The sequence below is a fragment of the Otolemur garnettii genome, unplaced genomic scaffold (assembly GCF_000181295.1).
Source record: "Otolemur garnettii isolate 467f Iridium unplaced genomic scaffold, OtoGar3 scaffold00037, whole genome shotgun sequence".
Taxonomy (NCBI): Eukaryota; Metazoa; Chordata; class Mammalia; order Primates; family Galagidae; genus Otolemur; species Otolemur garnettii.
In genome coordinates, this window is record NW_003852432.1 from 2,684,665 (window position 1) to 2,702,960 (window position 18,296).

Here is an 18,296-nt window from a genome sequence, read left to right on the forward strand (position 1 = left end):
CATTTAATATTTAAGGAAAAACACTATCATAGAGGTATTATATTGAGAAACTTACATGAGCACTAAAAGTTATTGTTATTATTAATTATTAATGAGGCTTTTAATTGTGCAACATTTTTGTAATCCTGTTTTCAGGAGTTACTAAAACTACACGGAAGAAATTTATTCTATTAAAAAATGCTCTCTTTAAAGAGTTTATGAAACACTGTGCTAGGTTGACAGTTTTGGAAATAGTAAAGATTAAAATATGCAAGGATATTCACCCAGAGACTTCGGGTTTGTATTTGTTGGTGTGCTTGTCTGCAGTAATAACAGGACTGGACAGCAGAAACCAGCAGAGAGTTTACATATTCTTTCCTGAAATGCACTGGATTGAAAACCTACTAAGTGAATCATTATTGGTAAACATTGTAAAGACAGGAATGGACTACCGTTTTGTCTCCATGAAATTATCATCCATTTGTTAGACTTACATATTTTCGACAGAAAGCATCCTAATAGCAGCAAGGGTGAGGAAGAGAAATTTTTTAAATAACTAGATAAGGCTTCTCTTTATATTCATTATGGAAAATGGTATAATTATTTAAAAAATTATTTTTTAATTATTGTGGTTACATAGTGGTATACATTTATATGGTACATGTAATGTTTTAATATAGGTATGCAATGGGAGTTAATCAAATTAGGGTAATTGGAGTATCCATCACCTCAGGCATTTACCATTTCTTTGTGTTAGGAATATTCCAATTCTACTCTTTTAGTTATTTTAATAAGTGTAGCCTAACATTGTTGACTTTAGTCACTTTTATTTGTTATCAAATATTATTCATTCTAACTATTTTTTTGCAACCACTAATCATCCCTGTTTTATCTCCTAATGTAGTAATGCAAAAAAGCTGAATTATCTTTGTGGATACTGTATAACATAGTTGTGGAAGTTCAGCAGTTTTCAAGCAGTATGGTTTTAAATCATTATTTAGCATCTAAATAAAATAAGCTATTGGTCTCAAATGTTAATTTGTTTGTAAGATCCTTATTGAAATATTTGTTGTGTGTCCTTCCTTGAGGTGGATATTGGTTGGTTTTCAGACTTTAACAATATCTGTGCACCATATTGTTAGCAACAAATAGATTCCTTGATGAAAATGAAGTCACGTATATTCAGCACACATAGTTAACAAGTTTACTAAAGTAGATGTGATTTCCTCATAATAAAAATATAATATATATTGCTGAAACATATATTTTTTACTTAAAGAAAATCCATAGCTATTAAAAAACTGGGGTATTTTTCATAATTTTGTAACTGTATCTTTCATTTATGAAAAATATTTTTCATTGGTTCAATACATAAAAATGTACCAAAATTTTATATTTAACTCATAGTGATAAATGTTTGTCATTCTTAATGAGACCCAATATAGGTATATTTCTTCTTAATTCTCTTATTTCCTTCTGGAAACTAAAACCTGTTGAGAAATAAAGCATCAAATTTGTAGCTGGATACGCCAGCCTTTAAGGTTTCTTGAAATTTAATGTTTATGATTTTTTTTTTTTTTTGCTGCCTTTATTTTTTGTTGGTTAGTAACATTATAAACTTTATTGAAGCCCCACACAAAATGCAATTTTGGTTTTATAATAATTAGCTTTGAAACATAACCTTCAAGAATGTATTTTATTATAAGAGTCCTTTAGGTATAAAATCAATACTTTAGCCCACACAGTGCCCTCTCTCATTTTTTGAGAGGAGGTACTAAGCCTGTTCCATTTAACATTTTTTTTCTTTCTTACTGCAATCTTATAAGTAAATGAAATAATCTCCTTAATAAATATTAGCAGGATTAGAATTGATTATATTTTTATGGTGGGATGACAGGAGAGATCAAATAGTCTTGCCTTTGTGACATGTGAAGTAGCATCTGCTTTTTTAAGGGAAGATATTTGAAATTAAGGTCACATAAGTGTCAGCTCACCCTTGGGGAGATTAGATAGCCCTTGTCAAGTCCTGAGCTTGAGGACCTCTACCATTCACCCCAGGTACAAAAGTGACGTTAACAAATTGTTAATGAGAACAGTTTCAGCAGCCTGGTTGCCAAAGAGGAGGCAACATTAAAAGTGGTAAAGGAATATTGCTGAATGGCACGAGTTGGGGCATTTTTGGAGGTTTTTGGTGGTTGTCACTAGGTATGCCTAGTCAGCCTCTCTTCCTCACCACAGGGCTGTTTGAGAGTTCTCAGGGCACTGAAATTTGCACTGGAGCAGGTGATCCAAGAGAGAGCAAGGCAGAAGTCAAATGTCTTCTGTGACCTGGCCTCACAATCACATACATCATTTCTGGAGTATACGCATATTTTTTACATAGATCAGCCCTATTCTATGTGGGAGGGAGCCACATGCTGACATGAGTGTGTGATTTTTAGGAGGTAAGGTTATCAGGGGCCGTCTTGGAGGCTGACTACCACAAAGTGCAGGAATTCTTTTGGACTATTGATAGACCTGGTCTTGGAATATAGTTATTTTTCAACAAACATTCCTTCCTCTTTCTTTCCCGTGCTGCTTTGAGTAAACTTCTATTTCCAAATCCTAGTACTTTCAAGTTTTTTTCTTTTTTTAGTTCATGCCAGTGAACAAACCACTCCTTTTGTCGAGCTTACCTTTTATAGAAGCTGCTTTTAATTATAAGTGGTCCTATTAACATTCCACTAAAATTACTGTATATCCAATAAGGAAAGCAAATTCTAGGTAAGAGCTCAAGGATGGCCACTGCCTCCTTCAAAAAATACTTTTCTTTCAATGGAGGTATTTGGTGATTTGACTGGAAAACATAAAGTAGAACTTCCCTATCCTGAGGCAAATATTAAGCACAGGAGGGAAACTCTCATTTGTATTAATTTTGCTGCTTTAAATCATCACAGAACTACTTTTGTTCAGTAGAAAATATACAACCAAGTTATTTTATTCAGAGTGTTTTTCATAACATAGAAATGCAAGACTTAAAAAATAGTATATTCCAACCCTAAGCAGGAGAAAAAAATATTCATATAGTTTTCTCCATGAGCACACGAGGAAATCCAGAAATTAAATTAACTCATTTTTCCCATTTCCTCTCCACACTGACACAGTGTGATTTGAATTTCCCCAAATATGGTGGAAAGACATGGATCATCTTTTATATCCTAATCCAGTGTTTCAGAGATTCTGACATTTATACCTGTGATTAGCTCTAAAACATCTACTGGGCTTTTTTTATTTTTAGTTTTAAAACCAGGCCAATAAATCTTTCTCCAAATGTCAGGTTGGCTGGCGTGGAGGAGGTAAATGTGAACTAATGACACTCATCAAGTGGATGATGTGAATGATTTATTGGAGCCAATCACTTAACACTTTCACATAGTCAATATCAGAGAAAGAAACTGGGCTCCTATTATGGTAAACTGTACTTGTACTGTCGGCATTCCGTGATTTATTACAAACCTGTGGCCAGGATTAGGGTATTATAAATGGGGGAAAAATGGAAGGCTCATTAATTTTGTATACCCACAGGTGGGAGACATGCAGTGGGCGACCAGAGAACACACGCACCCGGCTTCTGTCTGCAGCCTCCCGTGTAAGCCTGGGGAGAGGAAGAAAACCGTGAAAGGGGTCCCATGCTGCTGGCACTGTGAGCGCTGCGAGGGTTACAACTACCAGGTGGATGAGCACTCCTGTGAACTTTGCCCTCTGGATCAGAGACCAAACATCAACCGCACAGGCTGCCAGCTCATCCCCATCATTAAATTGGAGTGGCATTCTCCCTGGGCCATGGTCCCCGTGTTTGTCGCAATATTGGGGATCATTGCCACCACCTTTGTGATTGTGACCTTTGTCCGCTATAATGACACACCTATTGTGAGGGCTTCGGGCCGTGAACTTAGTTATGTGCTCCTAACGGGGATTTTTCTCTGTTATGCAATCACCTTTTTAATGATTGCAGCACCAGATACAATCATATGCTCCTTCCGACGGATCTTCCTGGGACTTGGCATGTGTTTCAGCTATGCAGCCCTCCTGACCAAAACAAACCGTATCCACCGAATATTTGAGCAGGGGAAGAAATCTGTGACCGCACCCAAGTTTATTAGTCCAGCCTCCCAGCTGGTGATCACCTTCAGCCTCATCTCCGTGCAGCTGCTTGGAGTATTCGTCTGGTTTGTTGTGGATCCCCCGCACATCATCATTGACTATGGAGAACAGCGGACGCTAGATCCGGAGAATGCCAGGGGTGTGCTCAAGTGTGACATTTCTGATCTCTCGCTCATTTGTTCACTTGGATACAGTATCCTCTTGATGGTCACTTGTACTGTTTACGCCATTAAAACGAGAGGTGTCCCAGAGACTTTCAATGAAGCCAAACCTATTGGATTTACCATGTATACCACCTGCATCATTTGGTTAGCTTTCATTCCCATCTTTTTTGGTACAGCTCAGTCTGCAGAAAAGGTAAGTGGCAGGAAATGCACCTGACAACTTCTCCCCTGAATTTACCTTCTTCCTTGGATGCTTTTCTTCCTCTCCTTTTGGTTCATTTATATTCTCTCAAGATGCTTCAGCCTGTGCTATTCTTATTTAGAAATGTATGTCTCTCTCAAGGTCACATTACTGTGAATATGTGTTGACTGAGGGTGATTTTCCATGACTAACACTATAATGTGTCCTTTTAGGCAAGGTTGAAGATCGACAGAGCTCACGTCACTTTCTGGGTCTCTCAGTCCAGCTCTGTTATCTACTAACATCACTGTTCTTTTCTAAAGGTTAATTAAAAGAGGGAGAAAGAAAGGGCAGGCGTAGTTCACAGGGGTGAGCTATCCCAGAGATAACTCACTGCATGACAAATGCCTCCTTCTCTGTTGCAATGTAACTCTGGGTAACAGCCATTTCTTGATAATTATGATGACTTTAGTCATAGAAGGGAAGTGAACAGTAAGTAAAGCAATGACAACAAAAAGGAATTGAAATGGTTGTCTTCAGTCTGATATTTCTTCATCTTGATATTTCTTCTCAGCCTCTATTCATATTATTTTCCATATTTGGAGGATGATGGTGATTGAGAAAGAAAACAGAAATAGACAATTATATAAAGCAGTTTATAAGTTTTAGAAGGGGAAGATCAATGGAGTCTCCCAATTTGACTTTCTTTGTCACTGATCTCCCATTAACTTTTTCAATATAGAACAATTCTGGTAAAGAAAACCTGTATTTTTTTTTTTTTAATTCTTGATGATTCCATAAGGGTACAGAGTACCAGCTTACACTGATTGCATTTGTTAGGTAGAGTCCCTCCTATAATTGTGTCCCACCTCCAAGAGGTGCGTCACACACTGTGACCCCCCAGCCCCTCCCTCCTTCCCTCTCTCTACTCTCCCCTTCCCCCATGCCCCCACCCCCATGTACTAGATCATTAATTGTCCTAATATCAGAACTGAGTACATAAGATTCTTACTTCTCCATTCTTGTGATGCTTTACTAAGAAGAATGTGTTCTATCCATTCAGGTTAATACAAAAGATGTAAAGTCCTCATCTTTTTAATGGCTGAATACATATACCATGGCTTGTTAATCCCTTCCTGGGTTGGTGGGCATTTAGGCTGTTTCCATATTTTGGTGATTGTAAATTGAGCTGCGATAAATAGTCTAGTGCAAGTGTCCTATGGTAAAGAGTTTTTGTTTTCCTTCTGGGTATATGCCCAGTAATGGGATTACAGGATCAAACAGGGGTCTACTTTGAGTTTTTTGATAGTTCTCCATACTTCATTCCAAAAAGGTTGTATTAGTTTGCATTCCCATCAGCAGTGTAAAAGTTTTCCCTTCTTTCCTCAGCCAACATCTGCAGCTTTGAGATTTTTTGGTGTGGGCCATTCTCAATAGAACCTTCTCTAAGGAGTATAGATGAATGGCTAACAAACATAAAAATTGCTCGTCATCTCTAATTATAAGAGAAATGTGAATCAAAACCATCCTAAAAAAACCTGTATTTGAAAGAGAGCATTTGATAAACTGGATATCTATAGTTCTTTGAACAGAAAAACAGAGAACAGGTTACCCCTGAATTCTACAGTTCGGGTAGAGGGATGGAGGTGAACTAGTTTGAACAATTGAGGCCAATGCTATCTTTTTGTAATGAAAGCCCTTCAGCCCTGATGTGCTCCCGGGAGAATTCTCTCAAAGTGAGAGTTAAAGATTGTTCCATCCCCCATCCCCAAGAGTTTCCAGGAAATCAAACATCCTGGGGGCAATTACATTCTCTGGGGTGTAACATTCCAAAGAAATTCCACAAAACTTAAAATTGCAGCAAATTAAGAGGAAAAGTCCTAAATAAGACAGAGAACTCATTTGTATAGACATTCATCCTTTCCTTGATCACTGTGGTCTTCACCCATGTTTGAATAAAATATGTACTTTAGCACACCTGCTGCCAAATAAAGTACACTTGTTACTCTTTTGAATAGGTTGTTTTGGCTCAGCTCCCATAGATCTGTGGTTAGGGCACTGGTCACATACACTGGGGGTGGTGGGTTCGAACCCAGCCTGGGCCTGCTAAACAACAATGACAACAACAACAACAAAAATAGCTGGGCGTGGTGGCAGGCGCCTGTAGGCCCAGCTACTTGGGAGGCTGAGGCAAGAGAATTGCCTAAGCCCAGGAGTTGGAGGTTGCTGTGAGCTGTGACGCCAAGGCACTATACCAAGGGCGACATAGTGAGACTCTGTCTTAAATAAATAAATAAGTAAATAAGTTGTTTTAAGGTAATCTAAAAAATAATGATTTTCTCTTAGAATAATAATGTTGCATATTTATAAGTACCCTTTTAAAAGCAGCAATGGAGATGATGAGAATTTCGTGATACAGTGAACAAATATGCCAGAAATTGGAGGTTCCACTGTGTTGCTCAGACTATGGGAGCTATATAACCATTCGGAAACCTAGAAGTTATGAATATTTTTATGGGAGAAGACATGTCCCATGCCCATAGAGATGTGATTAGAGTGACTAGTGAAATTCTCTTTTCTTTCTGAGCTTTCTGGAATCAGTCAGTCTAAAAAGGACATTTTAGGATAAATCACAGTTTACATTAATTGGAAAGTTTATTTTGTATTTGTGATATGAATGAATGTGGAATAGCCTGAAGAAATCAATAAGAAATACTACCTCCAGGAATTGTCAGAACATCATAGTCTTGTAGTTGCTGAGTTTAGATGAGCTCTTCATCAAGGGCTGTCTTATTATAAATAGCTAAGATTGTATTCATGAGATACTTCATATAATAAAATTATGTCTTAGTCCAAAACTTCCCCTTAAAAATTTCTACCTGCTATTCTCTGTCCAAGTGTCTCCTCTTAAAATAATACATAAAATGCTTAATAATGTTTATTTTTTTACATTGCTAAAATTGACATGAATATAGAAAATAAATGAAACACTTGTATTTCTACAAGACAGTTTTAATAAGTTTTATTGACTTTGGAGGACCAAAAACCTGATCAGGCTTCCATTTCCATTTATAATGCTCAGCCAATTAGCCCCTCGTTATGAACTTGAAGCATGTACAAGAGCTAGCCAGGTAGCACACACATCCATTAACTGAGCAGATCCTTATTGAGCATTGCGTCTGGCATTGTGCTAATTATTGAACCCGTGTCAATCTGCTTTCCTGAGCCTTCAGGCTCAGTCTGGCTCCCAGCCCATGACTTTCTGATGCCTGCCAACACTAGCAAGGTGCCTGGCTCAAGGGCAGGGGAAGATGGTAAGGGGTCAGATCTGAGAAAGCAGAGAACGAAGCTTCCTATAGTTTATTCACACAGAATTTATGACATGACACAGAAGGCAGAAGAAGAGGAAAATTTCTTCCAGTAAGCATTTAATTCTTCTTTTCCAAAATAACAACTATAGCACAGAATTCATCTAAGCACATAAGTCTTTCTGAAATTACAAGGGGTTGGAATTAAAAGTAAAGTTAGTTAAATAATTTAGACAGATGTTTTAGAAACCACTTGGATAAAATCAAGTTATAGAGGGACACTTGTAGCAGAGTCAGGAAGACTGCTTTCTGGAGTGTATCTTCATCAATGATAAAACTCCATTGAATATCCCAGCATTACACTCTTTTCAGTTTTTGAAATCAAGGTGGATTGTTTTTCCTATTCTAATGAAGTCATTTATGCTCACTGCTGAGTTCTATTGAATCAAGGCATACCAGAGTGTTTTGTTTCTCTACAGAAGAGTGGCAGGAGGAAGGGTGGGCACACTGGAGCGCAGGCGCAGACCAACACACACACCATTGTTCTGAAAAGACACAAAATAAAATAAAATAAACTGTAATTAACTGAATAGTCATGAATAGGCTCCTTAGGGATGCTTAGGGGCGGTTAGGATGGCAGAAATCTCTTAAATACATATTTTATTATCTTTAATTGGGCTCATAAAATCAAGATAACCAGGCAAGGGTTATGACACTGCCAAGCTCCAAGGAGCACAGTTCTCCCACCAGAGTATCAGAGGGAAACAAAACAAGATACCTTCAAAGCAGAAAAGACAATAAAACCTAAAAATCAAAAATGGCAGAACTCAAATAAATCCAGAACCTGTTTTTCTTCCTTTGTTCCCTGGATGCATAGTGCAGCATCCAGCTCATAGGTAGATACAGAAACCTGGGGGTCCTCTGAGACTCATTCCTACTCACTCCTACCCCTTTATTTCCTCCAGTCACCATCAAAAGTCAAACTTATACATTTGTGGAGGATGAGCGGTGTATGTATGTTGTATATGGGAATGAATATGTCTCTTAAAATAGTGCCCTCCTGTAGTACCTTCTCAGTAAATGCCTATGGGATGAGTAAATGGGGTGCTTTGCACAATAATGATAAAATATAATAATAGAAATGCTTCTTTGTGATTTAAGTCAGCTGTGGCATGACGGGAATCTTCTATATGCATCTTAGCATGGTCCCCATGCCAACAACTATTTTTTTCCTGAAAAAAAATTAATCATGAGCCAGGACTTCTTTTAAAAAAAAGGTCACTGTCACTTATTCTGGAATTGGGCTACTAAATATTGAGGGAGAAAGGTAGGAAAGAATGATTATAGTTGTTCTTGGCTCTAAAATTCACAAAGCAAAAGGGAATTGATGCGGCTTTTCCGATACCTCTGCCCCGTCATCTTTCCCTCATCCTTGCCCTGTATTTATCTATCGCAAAGGGAGAAGAGGGCAGGGGTGACTACACTAGTGCACTCCTCTGCACTAGTGTAGTCAGGCATAGCATGAGCTCTGGAGTATGCAGACTTGGGTTCAAACCTTAGAGCTGCTAAGCTACTGAGAAAACAGCTAAATGGCTATCCTCCTTTTTGCAGATAGGAGTAAGTTTCCATGGAGGGTGCAAATTCAAATATAAAACAACGTAATCACCTGCTAACTGCATCCAGCCCTATTCTCAACCTGTAGCAGCCTTGACTTGATATATTCTGGGAAATGGCAGTAAAATTATTCACTTAAAAAAAACCCCTCCTTTTGTCTCCTTGTGTTAGTTTTTGTACTAACAGATAATATCACGATAGATTTGCTGAGAGTTACATGGTATGATGATATGTGTCGTGAACACTATTCACTCACTGTTTAGCAGGAAATAAATATTGGCTATTATTGCCATTAGGCTCTTACCTGTGAGGGCAAGAACTTTTCTTAGTGTTGCTAACCATTATGTACTCAGCACATAGTAGAATAGTAGCTCTGGAATAAGTTTTTTTAAAAAAAACATGTATTTAATGAATATATTGAAATGAATTGAGTCAAGGATGTGATTTAATTGTCTCACTTTTCCCAGCCAGTGATGTTACGTCTGCACAGCACCCCCACACCCCAAACTGAAAGTAAGAAGCTTGCCCAAGAGGGTAGATCATGCAGATTGAAGTAGTTTAATAGGGCTGGGAAGGATAAAGAGAGGCAGGGACTATTTCCGAGGCAATATGTAACTGCCTTCAAATATCAGCAGAAAACACTAAAGGAAAGAAAGTGGTATCAGAAAGCAGTTGCTGAATTCTTAACATAATTTGAAATGTGACTAACACTAGTAAGAATTATTGAGAGGTAGTTCTGAGATCAGTAATAAGATTCCTGCTATAAGGAATAGGCCAGAGGAGAAAAGAGCAGCCTGAAGATCCTGAGCAAGAGCATCAATCTACCCTGGACAGGGCGGGAAGAAATTTGCAGGTAGATCAGACCACAGGAAATTGTCCAGCTATCTGTCTCCTGACACTTCTCCATTTCCTAGAAAGGACGGAAGTGGAAATGCTTACAGGCAACCCCTAGGTTACAGACAAGATGGGTCCTGTACGTTTGTTCTTAAGTCGAATTTATATATAAGTTGAAATAGATGCATTTACCTATTACCTCTATACCATTACCTATTACATTTATACCACTTACATTGGTATAAATGAAGTATTGGTATTAAGTGAAACATTTGTAACTCTGAGACTGCCTGAATCAGTCTTTTTGTATTTATAATTGTTGCATCCAGGCCGAGCTATCTGTTGGAAATTTTATGGTATTTGCTCTCCTTGTTGGCTTATAGTCATTTGAAGTGGATTCCTTCAGTGATGTCCCAAGTTATAGAATTAGTTCCTGCACTGAGGTACACTGTTTCCTGAGAAGATCAATTATACCAGATTGTTGCAGTCAGCTGTGAAGGGGGGGGGGGAATTAAAAAAAATGGAAAAGAAGCATTTCTAATTTTATATGGTCTAATTTGTGTCCTTAGTTAAACTAATATGCTTGTGAAGATATATAAGAAAACAAGTAGATTCTGGGGCACATGCAGGCAGTCCTGTTAAGTAGCTCACCTAGGATTATCTAGGTTTTTATTTTTGTTTTTCTGGTCGTGTTACATGTTATTGCTACAGAAGTTACCAACTTTGCATACTTAAGGCAATTCTTTTTGAGGATTCCATTTTATTTGTTAATACAAAGCATATTTTCCCAAGGAATCTGGTTTATATTTCCTATCCAACTTTCTTGGGCTCTGACGAAGCTGTGGGACCTAGAACTACTTAATTTAAGCATTTGGTTGTTAGTGAAATTGTGGTATTTCCACATTCATATTTTTTTTTAATTAAAATTGAGTTTAGAAAGTGTTTGAATTTTCTATGCCCAAATTAGAATAACTTAATCAACCTAATGATTAGATAGTCAACCTGGGAACTGAGTCCTAAAGATAACACATCTCATCAAAACCATTTAACTTTCTTAATATGATTGAGATTTGATTAAGACTAAAATGTGAATATTCTCAGAGTCATAGTAACTATAGCTTCATTTCCAAATATGTAGAGGAAATTCATATCAATAGACTTAATCTTTTCTGCATAGACAGAACCTTACTGAGACCCCAGCCTGTTGATAGCACAGTGTGTGGTGGTGAATTTACTTATTGTAACTTTGAAATGCATTTTCTATGATGCAGTAGATGTTTATACCTCATGGAACACACAGAGTACCAGGAAGAGCAGATTTTAGGCAAATAGTTCCTTTTGGTTGTAACCATATATACATTTGTATGTTGAGAAATTTTAAAGAAAAATCTAAATGTAGTATGATATGGGGGGTTAGTACCACCTGCCTTAAAGTGTGGAAAATGTATTTAACCAAGTATTAATATAAATGTCAAACTATCTACAATAAACTCAAGGCAGAATTATTTGAATAGAAAAAGAAACATAATCTGGTTTCTATTTCAAAATAAAGGCTGGCGCAAACATATATATATATATATATATATATATATACATGTATATATATCCGACGTCTATGGTAATCCTGAAATGAAAAAAAGATGCCAGTAAGAAATGAGAAAGAAAAAAAGAGAGAGAGGGAAGGAAGGAGGAAGGGAGGAAGTTCATGAGGGAGGGATGGAGGGAGGGAGGAAAGGGAGGAAGGAAGGAAGGAAGGAGAAAAAAGTAGAGATGAAAGAAAGAATGAGAGGAGGCTTAATCATATTATTAAAATCAACATTTAATTAAACAGTTTGGGAAAACCTTGAAAAATAAGTTTATTGGGCCTGACTTGTGGAGAAATTAAAGGAGAGAAAGCACAACCGGAGAGACACGAGTCGTTCTTACTATAAAGTTCCTGAAAATCTCTATGTTGAAAGTCAACGTAAAGATCAGAGGCAGACAGTGCACTGAACATCAGCGAAGTATTTAAGGAACTGCAGGGTTGGGCCAGTGGGGCCCATCACTTCCCTTGTCTGTAGACAGAGGGCAGGTTAAAATTAAGAACGCTAAAGAATGGGAATTATCAATGACACAGGGCTTCTAGCATAGGTTATAAGACACTGAAAGAGAAAGAGCAGAATTTGAAATAATTTTATTTCAGACATGGACTAGGGACATTAGGAAATGCAGCTGTACACAGGATGAGAGGTGATAAGGTTTCAACGCTTTGAGCAAGGTCTACCTCGAGTGAGTCCCCAGTTTGCTTGCTTGCCGTGTCCATGTATCTTTCAGACATGTTTTTTTTCAAACTGATAAGTAATACTTGTACATATTTTGTTCATACATGTGCTATTTGGGTACATAATTACAGTGTGTAATGATCAAGGTAATGTGGGTATCTAGCTCCTTGAACATTTATCTTTTCTTTTTGTTTAGAACATAGCAATTCTTCTCTTCTACCTATTTGGAAATATACAATAAATTATTATAGTTTCCTACTGAACTATATCCTACATTCTCCTCTATGCCTCCAGGACATCTGCTTTTTGTCTCCCCAAGTGAGTGGGAATATGTGGTATTTGTCTCTCTGTACTTAGTTTATTTCACTTAACATAATGACCTCCATGTTGCTGAAAATGACAATATTTCATCCTTTTTATGGCCTGGTAATGACTTGTTGTGTGTATATACCACATTTTCTTTATCCACTCATCTGTCAGTAAACACTGAGGATGATTCCACATCTTTGCTATTGTGAATAGTGCTGTGTAAACACAGGAGGGGTGCAGGTGCCTCTTTGGTAGCTTGATTTTCTTTCTTTTGGATAGAAACGCAGTGGTGGGATTGTGGGATCATAATGGCCATAGCACTTTACATTCCTACCAGCAGGGTGTGAGCCTTCCTCCTTCTCCACATCCTCACCAGCATTTGTTGTTTCTTTGTCTTTGATGGTAGCCATTTTAATTAAGGAGACATAATATCTCCGTGCAGTTTCAATTTGCATTTGCCTGCTGATTAAGTAGATTGACAGCTGATTGAGCTGATTGACATTGAGTATTTTTTCTTATACCTGTTAGTTATCTGTCTTCTTTTAAGAAATGTCCATGTAAGACTTTTGACCATTCTCAGTGAATTATTTGGGGTTTTTTTGTTATGAAGTTGTTTTGATTTCCTCTGTGCATCTTTCAGAAAAGATAGTAAGGTAAAATATCACTAACTCACAAGTCTGTAGTCCGTCCTCTCAGAAAAAGAAAACATGTCGCCCCACCGTTAATCATTATTATTCAGCCTGACTCTTCAAACAGAATTTTACATAAACAGCCAAAGATCACAAGATACCTAAACAAAAACAAGAGCATCATTTATACACACTAACAAACAGACACCACAGAGAAAATCATCCCAGAGGTAATTCAGAACATCTAAGAGAATGTTTTTTAAAACACACAAAATTTTTGTGAGCATTCTAATAGAATCAAGAGAGTGTTAACATACACACATACATATACAACCAGGTTGCTATGGAAAAGATCAATCAGGGAATAAGCAAAATGATCCTGGAATTTAAAATTATGAATGTGAAAATAAAACACTGAACAGATGGACTGACACATGGACCAGGAGTAGAAATCTGGAGGGTAAAGCAAGAGGCAGAACCATCAAGAAAAAGAGGAAAAAAGGAATATACGAGTACAAGTTCAAACCTGTTGAGCATGGATGCAGGACCCCAGGATATATCTAACAAATATCATGGAAGAAGCAACGAAGGAGAAGAAATAATTTGATGATAAAAAAAAGAAGTAAAGTTGCACAAACTGAAGAAATATCATTCTTGAAATTGAAAGAGCCACACACTTTATTAAAACTTCATTAATTGACAGAAAATTCTAAGAGCTTTTAGAGGGTAAAATAGAATTAAGACCCAACCTCCTATGCCACCTTAGATTCTAAAATCAAAGGAGCAAAGCCTTTCTTGAAAGAAGAGCTTTCCAAACTATCAAGCAATCTGAGGCTAAACATGTAAATAGTTCAGAAAATCTGGTGCCTACATATGTACGAATTGTTCTAGATGTAATCCAACAAAATTTAAAAAAGGTATATTGCATATGAGATACGTCATTAATCATATAATCATGACCTAGAATAAATGAAGACATTTTTAAAAGAATTATAAAAGGAGATATTAAATCTATTCAGGCTCATTGCCCTTCAAAAACACAGGATTTTATTAATTATGTTTACCTCTTCTGCGCAAGTCTAGTTATGCTACTTGGGTGAATCTGAAGGCAATAATATTTATTATAATTCTGCGATTGCCCTTTGTATTGGTCTTACTTTCTTAGAAAGAACCTAAATCAAAACACAGAAATATTAATTTATCTATTGAAGCACATAGAGATATTCTAAACTTCATAAATTAAAAATAGTAATATAACTTAAAAAATTAGTAGGTCTATAAGACAGGGCAGGAGAGAGAGGAATTACGCAGACACACTAAATCATTCACCTTCTACCATGAATGGCCGAAAGATACAGTCTAAAAGCGATAACTCAAGAGATACAAGTGTATTGGTTAAACAACAGCAAAAAACCAAAACTATTCAAATTCTTCAATTCCATAGAATAGCATCAGGAGATGAAGAGACACATGATGGAGGGTTTTTATTTTATCAAATAAATATGAGCTTATAGCTGGTGATCTCATGTCATGAAAATACATGAGATTAAGGGTTTGCTATATGCAAGGACCTTTGCTTTATGTTCAGGAAAATGTAAAAATAAGTACAAAGCTGTTACTAAGGGGGTTTTTAGAGTCAAGAAGGAGCTAAGGCCAAGCACACCAGAGAGTGGTATGAGGCAAGGTAAGATAAAGGAGGTGAGGTTCACAGCAGGAGGTCTTGATGTCCGGAATGGCAAAAGGAAGCGACTACCATGTCTTTTGGGAAATGAAGAAAGTCCCCGTAATGGAGGTAGGAATTAAAATAGGCCTTGAAGGGTGGAAGAAAGCAGATGGAATCGGCCTTCTGGGCAAAGGTGACAGTGTATTTAAACTTTCCGAAGAGGGAAGGATAGGCATTGTTTGCAAAACCTGTGACCAAGAAACTGTTCCAAGTTTAGGAGAGTCGAAGAAGACCCCAAATGACCATGTATTCCTATTTGCCCAGTTAATAGCATTCCTTTTCCTCTGAGAAAGTATCTCCTCACGTGAGCAGTAAATTATATGGTTATCCATAACACAAAGCCGGTCAATAATTTAGAGCCATTTTATCAGGGAGTTATACCAAGTTTGTACCTCACTTCCTGAGGAATGGAGGTTATTTGAATCTTTCAGACCATGCATCTATTCTCAACACAATGACATTTTGTGAGAGTTCTCTGCCAGTGGTAAGTTAGGTAAATGGAAGAGCACAAGGTTAAGAAAAAAGACATAACAAGTTTATTGAGAAATTCTAGGCGAGAGATATTGGAGGCATGACATCTGGTAGTAGAAGTGGAAGGAACAGGACTCGTTTCATATTGAATTGGGAGCAGAAAACAACGGAAGGTGAGGTGCTTGTTGGATTGGCTTGTCATTGTGCCAGGGGTGGAAAACCGTCTCTGGAGCTGCTACTGGGTTCTGCTCAGTTGGTCTTCAAGAAAGAGTCATAGCTCTCTCTCTGGTCTGGACTAAAGAAGATAGCAATTCTTCTACATTGCTGATGACTACACCTAGCCAAATATGGAGAAGAATATTTAGGCCCAGAATAGTGAAGTTGGGTAAAATTAATTTTTATGGATAAAAGTAAAGGTAAAAATAGTTGGCTGAAATATTTGGTAGATTATCATTTTGAATAGACAAATGTGCCAAATAATATTGAAATGAATGTTGGTAGTTGAAATAAAAAGGCAAACTCTTTATAAATAAATGCCAAATCATCTTCAAATGATAGTCAATTTAAATATGGAATCACTAGTTTGTTACATAAATTTGAATGTTAAATGGACTTTATACTACAATGAACTTGGAAAAATTATGAGGTAATATTGAGTTTCTTTACTTGTCCTGGGCATGGCCAGAATCGCTCATTATTCTCTTTACTGCATATCTCACTTCTGTGTAATTCTGAGTGCCTTGCATATAGGAGTCGATTTTCAATTCCTTTGATATTTTTCTTTAAATCATGTTTTTAAGTCATGTATTGAGCCCATAACATAATCTGCAGGACTCTGTATTTCGGGAGCGTTCTGAATCCTCCTAATAGTGACTAGTTTTGAGTAGCATCAACACTATTTGTTGGGTTTTGTGGGTTTTTTAAAAAGACGAATGAAGGTTATTCTTATTTTGTAAAGAGAATCTTTTTAGTTCAAGAATTGCAATCTGCTGCATGTTTTCATCTGGAGTTTTAGGCTCACTGAGTTATTTGTTCAATCAAGCATATCTTGGTAAAAATACCGAGAAATGTAATAATTTGGTGCTGTCTGTCAGCCCAAATCCTATGGAATACAGCTCTTTCTATAACTTTTGTGAATATATATAAACACTCTTCGCACGCACGTATATACACACAGCTTCTGTAGATTTCACGTTCTCAAGCAAGATGAAATGTCATATGTTTCTCCTTCCAGCTGTTTTCTCTAAAATCCTCATCTACTCCAACTGGATTGAATTGAAAATAGTCTTGGTAGGTGGTGAGCCTGCCATAAGCCCTCCAAGTGTTCACGTCAGCAGGCCGCTCATCACTGTAGCATTGTCCTTTCTTCAACAAAACACTTCCCCAATGCTAAAATGACCAACTGAAGGGCAATTTATTGAACATTTGGTTACATCGCCTACTTATTGTTAAGGACTGACAATGACAAGCATGAAATAATTACAGTCAGAAGGCAAAAGAGGAATACAAAGAAGGTGACAAGGAAATAAAGCAATGACTAGAGATAGTCAGGACCACAGGATTATAAAGTATGTCTCCAAAGAAGGCCCTCAAATTATTCATTTTCACCTCTCTTGTTATTTTATTGTAGTTTCATATACAGTGTGCCCATACATTTATTTGTGACTGCTGTGAGGACACCCATTTCCCTGAATTCTGGGAACCCACGGTGCTTTGAATCTCTTTTTGTGTCTGTGTCTCCTTTATCTCATCCTCCTTGTGCTCAAGTTGCCCCCAGTTTTGGCCTTTCTCCCAGGCCCCGTTCCCTTGACGTGCTCATCATTCATTCACACAGCTTCTGCTAGAAAAGCTGCATTCACGCTTTCCTAACTGCTTTCTTAATCTCTGCCCTTTCACATGTTCAAAGATGTGGAATAAAACACTGGAAAACTGAAATAGGAAAGGAATCCAAAAATTTAAATTGGGAAATTAGGCTATTTAGAAGACAAAATTGACCATAGTTGAAATGGTTACTATTTATCGAATGTCTCCTATGTGTCAAAAATCAGACTAAATTCTTTATATTTAATCAATCTCCTTTCAACCTTAAGTGATGACCCCTCAAAGACACTAAGTCTCTGAAGTGAATTTTGCAGATACAGGGAAGTTAGGTCAAGAATTTTTACATTCATATGGTGAGTAGACCTGAGGTTTAACTCATTCCTTTTGTCCACAGGTCTCAGGCTTAAAGCTCCAACTTTTTATTTCTCCATTATGCTCAATCTCTATTTTATTTTCTTCTTTCTATTAACATTATCTCTGTTTTGCAGAGATGTAAACTTGGGAATTAATGGTGGCTGCTCCTTCCTTTGTACCTCTCTTTAAACAGTGTTTACAAATTATAGCATTTGTTTGAAATTTCTGCTAGATCCATTTTTGGCTTCCTATGTTCAAGGTCAAATCCCTAGTGCAAGCCTGGGATACAACGGTGATATCAACACTGATCTCCTAAACTCCCTACTTCAAAGTAACTTCCAGATTTATGCCCTAAAGTTATTCAACAGCACTTCTACTTTGTCATTTCTTTTATAGTTACTCAATCAATCAATTTTTATGTATTTTATGGTTACTCAATCAATTTATGTTTAACATCTCACTCTGCTGAATACTGACAGCATAGTTTGTGCTAGAAATGGCCAGC

General features: G+C 37.1%; 1 protein-coding gene across 2 annotated transcripts in view; it reads left to right on the forward strand.

Annotated features, from left to right (window-relative positions):
* GRM8 (glutamate metabotropic receptor 8) overlaps positions 1-18,296 on the forward strand; it is a 771,592-nt gene that overhangs the window by 678,532 nt on the left and 74,764 nt on the right. For both annotated transcript variants that reach the window (XM_003789771.1, XM_012805131.1), the window contains one exon: positions 3,544-4,479. In XM_003789771.1, the coding sequence (XP_003789819.1) occupies positions 3,544-4,479 (936 nt within the window). The remainder of the gene's footprint in view (positions 1-3,543; positions 4,480-18,296) is intronic.